The 15,649-nt window shown below is 42.0% G+C and overlaps 1 protein-coding gene across 15 annotated transcripts in view; it reads right to left on the minus strand.

The window, feature by feature from the left end:
• TBC1D1 (TBC1 domain family member 1) overlaps positions 1–15,649 on the minus strand; it is a 285,275-nt gene that overhangs the window by 133,635 nt on the left and 135,991 nt on the right. For 12 of the 15 annotated variants that reach the window (XM_055086106.1, XM_055086103.1, XM_055086109.1 and 9 more), the window contains 5 exons: positions 8,273–8,731; positions 6,222–6,311; positions 5,947–5,982; positions 4,380–4,484; positions 3,063–3,195 (listed from right to left, as the gene is read on the minus strand). In XM_055086106.1, the coding sequence (XP_054942081.1) occupies positions 3,063–3,195; positions 4,380–4,484; positions 5,947–5,982; positions 6,222–6,311; positions 8,273–8,731 (823 nt within the window). The remainder of the gene's footprint in view (positions 1–3,062; positions 3,196–4,379; positions 4,485–5,946; positions 5,983–6,221; positions 6,312–8,272; positions 8,732–15,649) is intronic. The other 3 variants (XM_028492067.2, XM_024116511.2, XM_024116519.3) reach the window with 1 other exon arrangement.

Raw genomic sequence — 15,649 nt, forward strand, 5'->3', positions numbered from 1 at the left:
GGGGGGAAGGGTGAAATAGGTGAAGGGGATTAAGATGTACCAGGGGATTAAACTACCAGTTATAAAATAAATAAGTCACAGGGATGTAAAGTACAGCACAGGGAATACAGTCAATAATGTCATAATGATATTGTATGGTACATAAGAAATAAAAATACTGACTCACTATGTTATACATCTGAAACTAATAATATTGTAAGTCAACTATTCTTCAATCAGAAAAAAAAGAGGTCAGTACAAGTGCAGAAAGGACAGATGAATTTTATCAGAAAACAGTTCAGGTACTCCTCAGGCAAGCTGTCAGGTCATATAAGCCAGGCAAACAGAGATGCCTTTACTGCACTAACTACTTACATGTTGAATCAAAACGGTGTTTAAATTTACGAGTAAAATTAGCACTCAGAAATCATTAAATAAAAATCCTCCCTGCGTATGGATGTCAGTGACACAGTGCAAACAACCTCTCTTGGACACACTGTACTGCTTGATGAGACATTCACATGTGGAGAAAAACCCCAAGAAGAGTCAGACTAATTATATATACTTCTAACAATCTCAGGTGAAATCATACAGACTACTCTTCATATTCAGCAGGTGTGGAGAGATCCTTAGACAGTTCTATCCTTGTCTTCAGGGTGCCTCAATTCATTAGGTTCTTCCTGCCCCATCTCAAACCAGAGGTGGTCTTTGCGGTCCCAGCGCCTGCTCTCCACTGTGCACCCTCCACAGGGCTTCTCACTACCTTCAGCCTGGGTGGCGGGGGGAGGGAGTTTCTGCAGCAAGAAGGCGGCACTCCCCACGTGATGCCAAAAGGCTTTAGAGGGGAGAAGAGAGGCAAGTGAGCCCGCCTTCACGCTGTCTGGTTGAAAAGGCTCTTATTAAAGGGAGCTCTGATGAATGCCTTTGCTTTGCTGAAGGCAAATTTACTTAGAGAGCAAAAGGAAACCTCAGTAAAACTTTTTTTTCTTTTTAGTGCAAGTATAATTCATTCCAAGAATTCCCAAAATGCTCCTCTAAACTTTAAAATAAGCAAAACACCATATAAATACTAGCAGTTGTACATAGTTCAAACACAGAATCAGCACAGCTGCACCCCTTACATGTTGTAAGTGTCCAACAGCACCCATACGTACAGTGTATTTATTCTATTTTACAGATTCCAGAGCATACTGACTATATCAACTTATTAAGAAAACAGTCTTGGGACTTCCCTGGTGGCACAGTGGTTAAGAATCCACCTGCCAATGCAGGGGACACGGGTTCGAGCCCTGGTGTGAGAAGATCCCACAGGCCGTGGAGCAGCTAAGCCCGTGCGCCACAACTACTGAGCCTGCGCTCTAGAGCCTGCGAGCCACAACTACTGAGCCCACGTGCCACAACTACTGAAGCCCATGCGCCTAGAGCTCGTGCTCTGCAACAAGAGAAGCCACCGCAATGAGAAGCCCTCACACTGAAACGAAGAGCAGCCCCTGCTCACCGCAAATAAAGCCCGCGCACAGCAATGAAGACCCAATGCAGCCAAAATAAATAAATAAATAAATTTATTTATTTTAAAAAACCAGTCTTTAAGTCTTTCTTTTTGTTGCCATGTCATTGGTCCTCTCCACAGTTTATGGAGCTCCTGGCCAGATCATAACTTCCTATTAGAACTACTCCTATGGGAACATACAATGAGCTTTAATAAATGACTTCATTCTACTTTTTAGGGATGCAATATAGCAAAAGGCAAGAACCTTGAACTGTTCATAAAATAATCAGCATCTCCCCTACTAAGGATGGCTCTAATAATGTGCCATCTATACTTTAGAAATGCTTCCCATCATGTAGGCAAAATATAACCCTCACTAGCCTTCTAATTGTGCTATTTATTGGATGTTTTTACATTAGCATAGCTTTCTGCTTTGCTTGGATTTTATCCAGTAAAAAGATAAATGAAATGATAATTCCGAAACTATAGCAGCAAAATCCCCACCACAATTAAACTTTTCAGCTATATTTTTCTGAAAGCTAAGCCAGACCAAAGAAAGATTTATGAAGTGGAACTCTGGAACCCTTCCAGTTCCTGCAGATCAGGATCTGCTTTATCTTCAAGGCCAAAGTCATTGTTGGCTTCCTAATAAGCTCATAAGAGACATTTCTGTCATCATTTACCTTATCTTGACAACCACTAAGGAAAGGGTTAGTGATCCTCTCAGATGGGATCTCTTGTTAAAGCACACGTTTTCTTGTTCCCAAATATATTTTGTATAATGTCAGCAAAGAGTAACAACTAGGAAAACACGGTTGAAAATGGTAATCATTTTGATTCATTTTAAAGAGCACTGGAATGCCAGCAAATGAAACTTCAAAGACCTTAAGATGATGTCAATTTGTCTTTAAAAAGGGAAATCAGATACGACTTCAAACCCATCAGGATGGTTATCATCCCCAAATCCCAGAAACTAAGTTTGCTTATCCCTGAAATGTGCAAATAATCCCTTTTCCTCCCAGGAAGTGGTGAGGATTAAGTGGATGATAATACATGTTAAAGAAAACACTTAGTAGAGTGCCAGGCACATCTTAAGTATGCAAACCGTAACATGTACTGCGGTTTCTCCCTAAGCGAAATTTCTAGAAATCGTAGTCCATACTCGCAGCATCACTTCCTGTGCTCTTTCTCATAGGCTCCTCAACTGCAACCTACCTTACGGCCGCTGCCTCCACTAAAACTGTTCCGGCAGAGGGTATCAGAGGGTATCAATGACCCTGTAATTGACTTACCCGGTGGAAATTCTTAGCTCTCTTGTTACGAGACCCCTCCATGGCACCTGAAGTGACTGACCACTCACACCACCTTGCTAACAGTGCAACTGGTCTTGTTCCCTGTGGTCCCCTTACTCCCCCACTGCCCTCAGAGCCCCTTGAGGGGAGACGGTCTAGGCACAGTGCCTGACATACATAAGACATCCACCTATGAGCCCTGTAACTAACACAAGCCTCCACGGGGCAGAACCTTCCAACGAATTTGCCCAGGACCCTTAACTGCCCCCCACCCACCCTGCCGCCCTCCCACCCCGGCTCACCCTCAATCCGCTCACAGAGCTTGTGCAGGCCCTGCAGGGGGCAGCCCTCACACAGCTGGGCCGTCGCCTTCGCTGTCTGCTGCACGGCGGCCACTGTGAAGGCCTGCTTCAGGGTCATCATGATCTCATCCACCTGATCGAAGAGAGGAGACTATAGTCAGCAAAAAGTCCATTTAAAATGAGCTGGGCAGACGGGACTTCCCTGGTGGCGCAGTGGTTAAGAATCCGCCTGCCAATGCAGGGGAAACGGGTTCGAGCCCTGGTCTGGGAAGATCCCACATGCCGCGGAGCAACTAAGCCCGTGTACCACGACTACTGAGCCTGCGCTCTAGAGCCCGCAAGCCACAACTACTGAAGCCCACGCGCCTAGATCCCGTGCTCCGCAACAAGAGAAGTCACTGCAATGAGAAGCCCGTGCACTGCAACGAAGAGTAGCCCCCGCTCACCGCAACTAGAGAAAGCCCTTGCGCAGCAACAAAGATCCAGCGCAGCCAAAAATAAATAAATAAATTTATTAAAAAAAAAAAGAGCTGGGCAGAGATTTCAGGACTCTGTGGAAAGACTCAGTACTTTAGGATTCTTCTGGACTATTAGTCACAGGTTAATGGATAATAATCATAATACCTGCTAGAATTACACATAGCCTAGAAACACTACAAATGCTCGCAGTTCTTCAAGGAGATAAGGTAAAAACTAGACGCAAATTAAAATACTGTAACGAAAACCAACTCTTCTGATCAAAAGTCCAAAATGACATTTGAAAAATGCTAAAGCAGAGGGTGAAAGTGAGCAGGCCTTTAAGAATGATGAAAATTGAAAATGCACATCCAATTAAGTCTCGGGTATGTACTAGCTGGTTATCAAATAGTGACGAAAGAATAATTAAAGCCAAATAATATGTCAGGGGCTTCCCTGGTGGAGCACTGATTAAGAATCTGCCTGCCAATGCAGCGGACACAGGTTCGAGCCCTGGTCTGGGAAGATCCCACATGCTGCGGAGCAACTAGGCCCGTGCGCCACAACTACTGAGCCTGCGCGTCTGGAGCTTGTGCTCCGCAACAGGAGAGGCCACAACAGTGAGAGGCCCGCGCACCGCGATGAAGAGTGGCCCCCGCTCGCCGCAACTAGAGAAAGCCCTCGCCCAGAAACGAAGACCCAACACAGCCAAAAATAGATAAATAAATGAATAAATTTTTTTTAAAAAAATAAATAATATGTCCATCAGGCCATATGGCTTTACTAAGTAAAGAAATCAGTGAGGTTGAAATCCCTTGTAAAAAGGAGACTTTAAGGTAAGAACGGCCCCTTCTCACTTACCAGAGCTTCATTTGTGCACTGAAACACATAACAGACGAAATGAAAGGCTCCACCTCCCAAAGACTCTCGGCAGATAAACCCAAAGTGGTCCACATGTCTAATACCCTGTTGAAGGCAGGGACAAGAACAAGGAATGGTGAGTTGTATCCAGAAAGGCACCATTGCCAGACATGCAACTGAAGATTCACACAGCACAATTTTAAAGGACACTATAAAAGTATTACTTTCTCAGATATTTTAAATGTCTAAAAACATCTCTCAAATATGAAGTTCTACTAAAATGTTACTCTGATTATCCCCACAATAAGAGAAGTAGGATCTGAAAACTGGAGTTTTTACTGCTCATTTTAGTAGTGAAAGGAAGTGGAGAAAAGCTGACACAAAAAAATGAGAATTCTTCTTCGGTATCAAGGAATAAGCAGACGAGAGATTAACGTACAAACACATATGCACACACACGCAAACACATGCAGACACAAAGTTTAAAAGACTTAAAACATACGTACGACCAAAATAAAAAATATGTAAATGCTGAAGTAAACTGGTAGGAAGAATGAGTCAAAAATTATACACACAAAAGAATAGAGACGCTTTTAAACATAAGATATGAAGGCCAAAGTCCTACCATAGTTTCCTAAGAGCTCTTTTTAATAAATATTAAAATGTACGCTTGTTTTGAAAGTATCGGCTAAGAGGCACCTTAATACAGGTAAGACATCACCCATAAACATTAATATGCAGCGTCTCCTGAAAGCACCAGCAGGCAGAGACATGGGTGGCTGATAGCTTGAAGGGAAGGTGATCATGTAAACTTGTAAACTGTACCCTTTAGGAAATAATTAAACTATCAAATGAAAAAGCAGATATTTAATACTAACATTACAATAGAAATAGCAGCAAATCAAGATAAAACATCTATGGAGAATCTCACTTTCAGCGCAAGTATTTCCCAATAAACGGGCAATCACTGACATACCCTGGCATCTCCATCAATGTTCTCCAAACACAAGTTAAGCATATGCTAGTGGTTACTCCTCAGGGGAATATGATTTGGAAAAAGTGGTTCCCCATTTGATCTTACTCAGGAACGTTCTTTATTTTCACCTTTTGAGGGAAAAAATTCCCTGCTGCATTCTTATGTAGATCACATTATAAATCAGCAAACAATGAGACTTTCATTATATCTTATTTATTTTGAGAAAATGGAAGCAAGAAAATAAGTCAGACTTTTAAAAAGTAACCAAACTATAACTCATATTTGCTAGGAAGATTCTGAGTAAAATTGGCATAGCTCATTTTAATTGATAGATTCTCCAAAATCTCTCTATGAAACACACCCAGGAGATTTGCAAGCAAGAACTCAAGTAGATACTGTACTCTGAGGAAAACATCCTCAAAAGTAGTCACTATCTATTATATTTTAAGGAAGAAGAAATAATGATCTTGGTACCCCCAAAGTTATGAATTTTTATAAAGTAAAAAGTATCTATTTTAAAATATTATCTGTGTGTGAGTGTATATATAAATATGCACACACACACACACACACAGACACACACACACACACCTGGAAATCATGACTGTGGAACATTACTACCAATGCCTGAAAAAAAAGAAAAGGAGACCTATTTTCTCCAGTAGGTTATGGATGCTAAAAGCGAAATTCTTAATTTCAAAATTACATTTATAGTTTGCCTTAATACACAAAAGGAAATGCAAGATCACAAACCCAGTACTTAGAAAGCATACATCTTGTGACCGTAACCACTTCTGCTGAATGACAGTAAAAGAATTCATTAAAAAATTAAATGGCAATTGAGCTGATAACCCATCTCCATTTACCTGAGAGCAAAAGGATATCTCCTTAAAATTTTTCTCCAACGCTATTTTTTTGGTGTCAGGACTGATGAGGTAAACTTCAGATTGACCAATCTTAAAAGACAAACAAAAAAAGAAACTAGCTTTTTGTAAACACTGAATTCAGATTTATACACGAACTTTCTCATTTCATAACCTATGAAAATAAAGACTCAATGGGTCAAGCTCCTAGAGAATTCTGACCATCTCATGTAGAAAATCACTTCAAGGTCACAACCTATCCTACAGATTTCAGGTAGCACAGACAACCATCAGTGTGTTCACCTACATCAGGCAGCAGTCTTGAGGTGAAAGGACCAAATATACAGAAGTTGGCAACTAAGCCTCAGGTTCCCACATGCCCCCTTTGTAAGGAAGAGAGGTTTCTCCATAAGTGAACCTCCCAAGAAACAGGAGCTTCTCTTTCAAGATTTCTAGAACACTTCCTAACGATTAGAAAAGTCATCTTAAATTACTGTTAAAACAATCTACCATTTGTTGAATGCATACTGTGTTAGGTATTCACTACTGTTTACCTGACTTTCTAAAAAAGCTAGAGCGTTAGCACAAATTAACACTGTCTGACAGACCCGGGTCAGCATAACAGATCTCCAATACAGCAGGGGACTGTGTTGCAATAACCACACTGTTGACTGTGCAGCATCCCTCCCTCACCTTGCTGCTCCCTGAACCCAGCTGGCCACAATGAAACCTCTGCTCAGTGAAAATCACTTCCTCAAGAATGTCTTCCCTGATTCCCCAGATGCCCTCACAGCATCCTTTACTTCTCCTTTACGGCATTTATCACAATTTTAGTGAGACAATTACCTGTACAATCAATTGCCAGTCTCTCATTGGAATTTAAGTTCCACGTGGGCAGAGATCATGCCTGTCTTGTTCACTGCTGTATTTCTAACGTATTACACAGGACCCTGTATACAGCAGTCACGTAATAAGTACTTGAAAATAAATGCACTGAGCAGCTTTCCCAATGACACCAAGAGGTTTTTTGCTTTGTTTTGTTTTTTTTAAAATATATATCACACATTACAGCACCAGACTGACTGCCAATGTAGCACTCTTTTCAGTATACTAGGTCAACCATGAAAAGAGGAAGAAATCGGCCCTCTGACACCCCATCTTGATCTTGAACCTGCATACATCCACACAGCCAGCTTCCTCACCCCTGGGCCATCCACTGCCCCGAATTAGGCACAGACGCAAGACATTACATTTAAGCTCATGTTGCTCTCTCTAGAATGTCAGTCAGCCTTAGGCCAAAAAAGAGACAGAGGAGGCCGAGGAACAATCCACTCCCTATACTGTCAGGGACCAGCTTGCTACTGGGCCAGCTGAGTCCCATCGGCTTAGACCCAGAGGACTCCCAGGGAGGGCAGCCTGACCAGAAGAGCCGAGATCAGCATGGAACCCAGGAGCGGGGACTGCCAGGGACAGCTTCCCTGCCCATGCCTTTCCTGGCATTTGGCTGTCAGTTTACCAAACCGTTTCTAGAAAAAAAGTGAGTAAGCAATTGGCTAAACTAATATTTCAGCTTGGGTATCAATTTCAAATATCATGTTATCCCCAAATCTAATTATCCAGATAACAAAGGGTAAGTATTTTACAAAATTAGTAAAAATAGTAAAGAAGGGGTATTTTCCAAAAAGATTCTGTTGAAATACATTACTTGAAATTAATATCCATTTTTAAAATCTCCTTTGGGGGCCTCTTTTACGCATATTAACTCTTCTTTCCACACTGAAAAGGTGTCTTCACAACCATGGGGGAGGGGGATAAAAATCATAGAGGATATAAGATAAGAGTCTCTTTATGTGACTCCCTGATGAATTCCAAAGGCTAATTAGGGACTAAAGAAGGATTTTATCTTGAGAAAAGAATTATTCAGTATAAAAACATATGGCTTCACACATAAATCCAAAAGAAATTCACAAAGAATCTTCGCTTGATAGAGCAGATTTTCTTTTAAACACACAGATCAGACTGGGGATGCGCATGAGGCTTTGATAATATTTTACCGTGAAGAGCATAGTTCGATTTTCCTCAATATCCGTCGGCTGCACAATATTGTGTCCACTAATCAGGTGGTTCTCGATGCCGTTCTCCTCAAAGGAGCTGAAAAAACTACTACTCCGCAGGCCTGCATCCTGAAACTCCTTCCTGAAGGCCAAGGAGCGCAGCCCGGGCTGGGAGAAGGACTTGCGCATCGGCCGCGGGCCCCGCTCCCGGTCCCCCGGCGGCTGCGGTGCAGCCCTGAGCTGATCCGAGGAGAAGCCACCGCCGCTCACGTGGCTGAAGCCCTCGATGCACTCGTCGATCAGGGCGGGCGGGGCCTTCCTGTGCGCCACCGCCACGCGGCCGCAGAACAGCACCTCGAACTTCTTGGCGAACGTGTCATCGAACTCGGAAGGGCAGCGGAGCTCCTCCTGGCGGGCGATCTTCCCCGCCTGCCGGATGGAGCTGATGATCTCAGGCACCTGCCGGGCAAGGAAAGAGTGTTATTTGGAACCCGCAGTGGTTGGCGCGCACAGGGCCCGCACCCACAGGAGCCAACGCCATGCTCTCCACAGGAGCCAACGCCATGCTCTCCCCATCAGCACACGGCGTATTCCATCGCACCGGCCTGAAGGAGCATTCCACTGGGAATCTGGGACCAGGAGAGGGAAATGCGCAACTTACACAGAGACAGGAAGGGGAAAAGTATTTACTAAGCACCTCTTCCACACTGGTGCTATGCTAGAGGATTCACGCGCCCAACACCCTGCAAAGCTTAAGTAAGGAGCTCTCAGCCATACAGCCACACGTGGCAAGTCAAACCCAGGCTGGTCCCCCCACTCCAAAGCCAAAGGTCTTCTCCGGGAAGCTGCCACCAAAACATTATGCAGTTATTCTAGATTTCATGGCAGTGCGTCTTGGCAGTGCATCAAGTCTTCCAAAGTAAGTGATGGGATGAGGAGAACAAGACTGTAATTATCTTATACAACCTTTCTTCTAATCATAACATTATTATTTTCTCTAATGACAACTAACAATTTATTCCTCAGTCTTATATTCCCCAATAGTTGAATAGTATTGACTACACAGCTAGGAGGTTTTAATCAAGGAGTAAGCAACCCATGACAGTATCATCATCAGGGCAACACACTGGGGCTTCTTTCCACTGAGCTTCTAAAGGCTTTGATTCCTAATGTAAAGTCATGATCAAGAGAATGAACAAAAGGGTCTCGTGTGCTACTGTCGGCACTACTGCTACACCCTCTCATCATTAGCTTCTGACAAGATCCCTCGAAGCCACAGACCGAGATGAGTCCTCAACCGCATGAATAAGCATCTGTGCAATCATCTGGATGATGTACAGCCTCAGTACTAACACAGAACAGGCACAAATTCAATTTTCATAAGGAAGGGCCTAGTTTTTGTTATGCCCTAACACCCAAAGCCATTTTTTCCTTTTCTCTTTGTAAGAAAATCCAATTTAAGACCAAATACCCATAGGCCCAATGTCTTTTTAATGACATTATAGAGGGAAAAGAAAACCAAACCCCTTTTCAATTCAAGTCAAAGATCAATACATACAGTAAAGGGAGGTGGTTTTAGTGGATTTTAAGAAGCAAGCTTATATTCTGTGTTCATAACATAATCCCCAAAGACCCAACGACTCAAAAGACTTTTCTCCTTGTGATTTCGTACCAAGCACACCTTAAAGACAATCTCTGCCATAAAGATTAAGATATATCCTTTCAAGATCTTTTATCGTACAAAAAGTCAGTTTTATCTTCAGAGATTTTATGTTTTAAAAAATTAATTCCTGAAGCATGAGACCTAAATGACACTAAGGAAGCCAGAATTTCAACGTCAAGCAACCATGTGCCCTGAGTATTTGCTTGAGCTGTAGCTCATTCCTCCACTGACAAATAATTACATATCCTGTGGAGGCCTAAAAATTGTTCATCAATATAAAAGACAGGACAGAGAGAAGAAAGTACAAAGTCTAGATTTCATTCACACCTTTGCCAACCAGTCACTACAGGAACTTGGCAAAAACAGCCTGCTTTTATCTCTGGGGGAAAAAAATGCTTACAGGATTTTTCAGGTAAAAGTTGTTTCTGTAAGGGTAAAGAATAATGACTTTTTAAAAAAAAGAAAAACGATTTATGCAAGTAAAAACCTTGCAGCTTTTCTGAGCAAGTGGGTAAAATTATTTTATTAGAAGCCATGTGAATCTTCCTAATTATTAACCCCACTCTCTGAACAGAAAATTCAAAGCTTACTCAGTCTTTTGAGGCTTTTTTTAAACAATAACTGACATTTCTATATGCTGGGTCTTCCACTGCATCTGAAGTGAGTAATGAATGGTGTCTTTCATTACATATCAAAGAGGAGAGAAAATGTGTGAAGTCATGTGAATATATGGTGACTCAGTAATAAAAGGTACAAACACAAGTTAAGACACAAAGTAGAGAACTTGCTTGTTCCCTCGCTTCACAGGGTCAGAGGAGGCTAAAAAGTACATCGTCCTTGGTCAGAGTTGAGCTGTGATCATTTTTCCTACCACCAATCTCTCCTATCCTTTTATTAGAATCTTCGAAAGACACGCTTTAGTCAAAGACCAGTGCCTCTCCCTGCTCTAGCAGGTGCCTCTCCCTGCTCTAGTGAGCTGTGTGAATATGGGTATCAAGGAGATAATTGGGGTTAAAAAAAAAAATCTCAGGGATCCTGACAAGAATATAACAATTTCAGAATATTTGAAGGCATATTGCCAAACACAGTTTCAACAATAACTTGTAAATAGTTAAAAATCTAACGTTTTTAAAACATTTCTGTAAGTCTTTCAAGTATACTAGGAGACTAAATAAAAAGTGGGCTCCACATGTGCCTAAGTTTGTAAAACTTTGATAGTTTAGTTCCCTTAACCAGAACAGACCTGAGCACCGTTTTCTGAAAAAATGAAGGCATATGACAAACCCACAGCTAACGTCATACTCAACAGTGAAAAGCTGAAAGCATTCACTCTAAGATCAGGAACAAGACAAGGATCTCTCGTCACTTTTATTCAACACAGTTTTGGAAGTCCTAGCCAAGCAATCAAAGAAAAAGAAATAAAGGAATCCAAATTGGAAAGGAAGAAGTAAAACTGTCCCTGTTTGCAGATGACATGACACTATACATAGAAAATCCTAAAGATGCCACCAGAAAACTACAAGAGCTCATCAAAGAATTTGGTAATGTTTCAGGATACAAAATTAATACACTGGGGACTTCCCTGGTGGCACAGTGGTTAAGAATCTGCCTGCCAATGCAGAGGACATGGGTTCGAGCCCTGGTCCGGGAAGATCCCACATGCCACGGAGCAACTAAGCCCATGTGCCACAACTACTGAGCCTGCTCTCTAGAGCCCACAAGCCGCAACTACTGAGCCCATGTGCCACAACTACTGAAGCCCGCGCGCCTAGAGCCCATGCTCCGCAACAAGAGAAGCCACCACAATGAGAAGCCCGCACACCACAACTAAGAGTAGCCTCCGCTCGCCGCAACTAGAGAAAGCCCGCATGCAGCAACAAAAACCCAATGCAGCCAAAAATTAATTAATTAAAGAAGATTAATACACAGAAATCTGTTGCATTTCTATACACTAACAACAAATTATCAGAAACAGAAATTAAGGAAACAATCTCATTTACCATTGCATCAAAAAGAATAAAATACCTAGGAATAAACATACCTAAGGAGGCAAAAGACCTGTACTCCAAAAACTATTAAGATGCTGATGAAAGAAATTGAAGACAACACAGACAGATGGAAAGACATACCATGTTTTTGGATTGGAAGAATCAATATTGTTAAAATGACTATACTACCCAAGGCAATCTACAGATTCACTGCAATCCCTATCAAACTACCAATGGCATTTTTCACAGAACTAGAACAAATAATTTTAAAATGTATATGGAAGCACAAAAGACCCCGAATAGCCAAACTATCTTGAGAAAGAAGAACAGAGATGGAGAAATCACACTCCCTGACTTGAGATTATATTACAAAGCTACAGTAATCAAAACAGTATGATTTTGTACTGACACAAAAACAGACATACAGATCAATAGAACAGGATAGAAAAACCAGAAATAAACCCATACACTAATGGTCAATTAATCTACAATATCTATGACAAAGGAGGCAAGAATATACAATGGAGAAAAGACAGTTTCTTCAATAAGTGGTGCTGAGAAAACTGTATAGTTACATGTAAAAGAATGAAATCAGAACATTCTCTAACACATATACAAAAATAAACTAAGAATGGCTTAAAGACCTAAATGTAAGAATGGATACTATAAAACTCCTAGAGGAAAACATAGGCAGAACACTCTGACATAAATTGAAGCAATATTTTTTTGGATCCATCTCCTAAAGGGAATAAAAGTGAAGACAAACAAATGGGACCTAATTACACTTAAAAGCTTTTGCACAACAAAGGACACCACTGACAAAACAAAGTCTAGTAGATGGGAGAAAATATTTGCAAATGATATGACCGATAAGGGATTAATATCTAACATATAAAAACAGCTCATACAACTTAACATCAAAAAAACAAACAACCCAATTTTTAAAATGGGCAGAAGAATAGACATTTTTCCAAAGAAGAAAGGCAGATGGCCAACAGACACAGGAGAAGATGCTTGCTCAACATCACTAATCATCAGGGAAATGCAAATCAAAACCACAATGATCTCACACCTGTCACAGAATGGCTATCATCAAAAATAACACAAATAACAAATGTTGGCAAGGATGTGGGGAAAAGCGAACCCTTGTACACTGTTGGTAGGAATGTAAATTTGTGCAGCCACTGTGGAAAACAGTATGGAGGTTTCTCAAAAAGCTAAAAATAGAACTACCATATGACCCAGCAATTCCACTACTGGGTATACATCTGAGAAAAACAAAAATGAATTTGAAAAGATACATGCACCCCAATGTTCACAGCAGCATTATTTACAATTGCCAAGACATGGAAAAAACCTAACTGTCCATCAACATATGAATGGATAAAGAATAGGTGGTGTACATGTATACAATGGAATACTACTCAGCCATAAAAAGAATGAAAGTTTACCATCTGCAGCAACGTGGATGGATTTGGAGGGCATTATGCTAAGTCAGAGAAAATCACTTACATGTGTATGATATCACTTATATGTGAAGTCTAAAAAATACAACAAATTAGTGAATATAACAAGAAAGAAGCAGACTTACAGATATAGAGAACTAGTGGTTACCAGTGGGGAGAGGAGCAACATAAAGGTAGGGGAGCGGGAGGTACAAACTACTGGGTGTAAGACAGGTTCAAGGAGGTATTGTGGAACAAAGGGAATATAGTCAATATTCTGTAGTAACTGTAAGCGGAAAGTAACCTTTAAAAATTGTAGTAAAAATTTTTTTAAAAAGGAAAATGAAGGCATACTGTCCACTTGTGACGAAATCCTGAATTCTCTACTCTTTTTTTTTAAAATAAATTTATTTATTTTATTTTTGGCTGCGTTGGGTCTTCATTGCTGTGCATGGGCTTTTCTCTGGTTGCGAGAGGGGGCTAGTCTTCGTTGCGGTACACAGGCTTCTCATGGCGGTGGCTTCTCTTGTTGCAGAGCCCGGGCTCTAGGCGCGTAGGCTTCAGTAGTTGTGGCACGCAGGCTCAGTAGTTGCAGTGCACGCTCTCTAGAGCACAGGCTCAGCAGCTGTGGCACACGGGCTTAGCTGCTCCATGGCATGTGGGATCTTCTGGACCAGCGATCGAACCCGTGTCCCCTGCATTGGCAGGCGGATTCTTAACCACTGCGCCACAGGGAAGCCCCTGAATTCTCTATTCTTTACAACTCTGTCCTAGACTCACCTACACTGTTGCTTGTTACATAAGGGAACTGGGCCACTTACTTCATTTTATTTTCAAACGTTGTCCTTGGTATGACTGGATGCCAGAAGGTAGGGATTCAGAAGTGTGAGATGAACACAAGGTAGCCCTCTGCCTTGGAAGGGAGTGGGGCCTGGAGGGAATTTTGGTTAGAATCCTTTACAGTAACAGAGATGGGGTTTGCTGGGAACCTGAACTAAGCAGCAAGCACTGAAGACAGAGAGAAAGGCTGCGTGAAAGATTCTGGAAGACAGACCCACAAGACTTGGTGATTACCGAGACAGGGGCAATGAGGGTGTGGAAGACTGCACGGGACTCACGGGGCTCAGGCTTAGACTTCTTCAGTAGGGAATACAGAAGCAGCAGGCTTGAGGAGAGATTACAATGAGCTCTGCTCCTGTCCACGCTGAGTACGACCAGGAGGACTTGAAAGTAAAGGCATCTAGTGGGCAGCTGCACAAGCCAGCCTGGAGTCCAAGACAGGAGATCTAGACCAGACATCACCAGCACATATACACAGACCAGAGGTGGCTGATGCCTTGAGAACAGAAAAAGGGAAAGTAAAGGAAGAGGGCAAAGATGAGATGTTTAGGATACACCAACATTTCAGGTATAAAGAAACTGAGGAGTCACAGGCAGAGAAGCAGGAGGACAGGCAGGCAGGCAAGGATGATGCCAGAGATGGCAAAGGAAACAAGCACTCCTTCTTCTAGAAAGGGAGAGGAGGGGGCTGAAAATAAACGAAGGGCTGAGACAGGTCTGCTGAAGTTGGCAGCTTACAGACAGACATATATAAAATAAAGAGGGGATGCCCACACTGACCGTCCAAAGTAAGCAAGCAACTGAAAAATGTCTCAAGGTGACACTTTAGTCTATGAGAACATATACTTCAAGTTACAATATTTACTGCAAATATACAGACACTTTCAGGGCAAATAGGCTGAGGTCAGTGGAGTTTATTCCCACGATATGATCTGAGTACTTTAAAAAAAATCTTTTTTTAGTTTAGTCACAGCAATAATATCTACGTCATTTCTGATTGCAGATAAGCAGATAAAGTAAATCAACTAAATGCAGCAAAAACAAGAATCTGAAAAGCATTTTGCTGAGATAAATTCAATGAGGGTTTGAGATTTGGTTTTCTTTCAATAACAGGAATCACAACAAAAATGTAAATTGAGGGGGCTTCCTTGGTGGCGCAGTGGTTGAGAGTCCGCCTGCCGATGCAGGGGACACGGGTTCGTGCCCCGGTCTGGGAAGATCCCACATGCCACGGAGCGGCTGGGCCCGTGAGCTGTGGCCGCTGAGCCTGCGCGTCTGGAGCCTGTGCTCCGCAACAGAAGAGGCCACAACAGTGAGAGGCCTGTGTACTGCAAAAAAAAAAAAAAAAAGAAAAAAAAAAAAAAGTAAATTGAAATGAATCGCCAATAATGAAGAAACAGGCCCTCTTTTAGACATATAAAAATTTACTGAACTGCTCTTC

This window comes from Physeter macrocephalus, chromosome 7 (assembly GCF_002837175.3).
Source record: "Physeter macrocephalus isolate SW-GA chromosome 7, ASM283717v5, whole genome shotgun sequence".
Lineage (NCBI taxonomy): Eukaryota > Metazoa > Chordata > Mammalia > Artiodactyla > Physeteridae > Physeter > Physeter macrocephalus.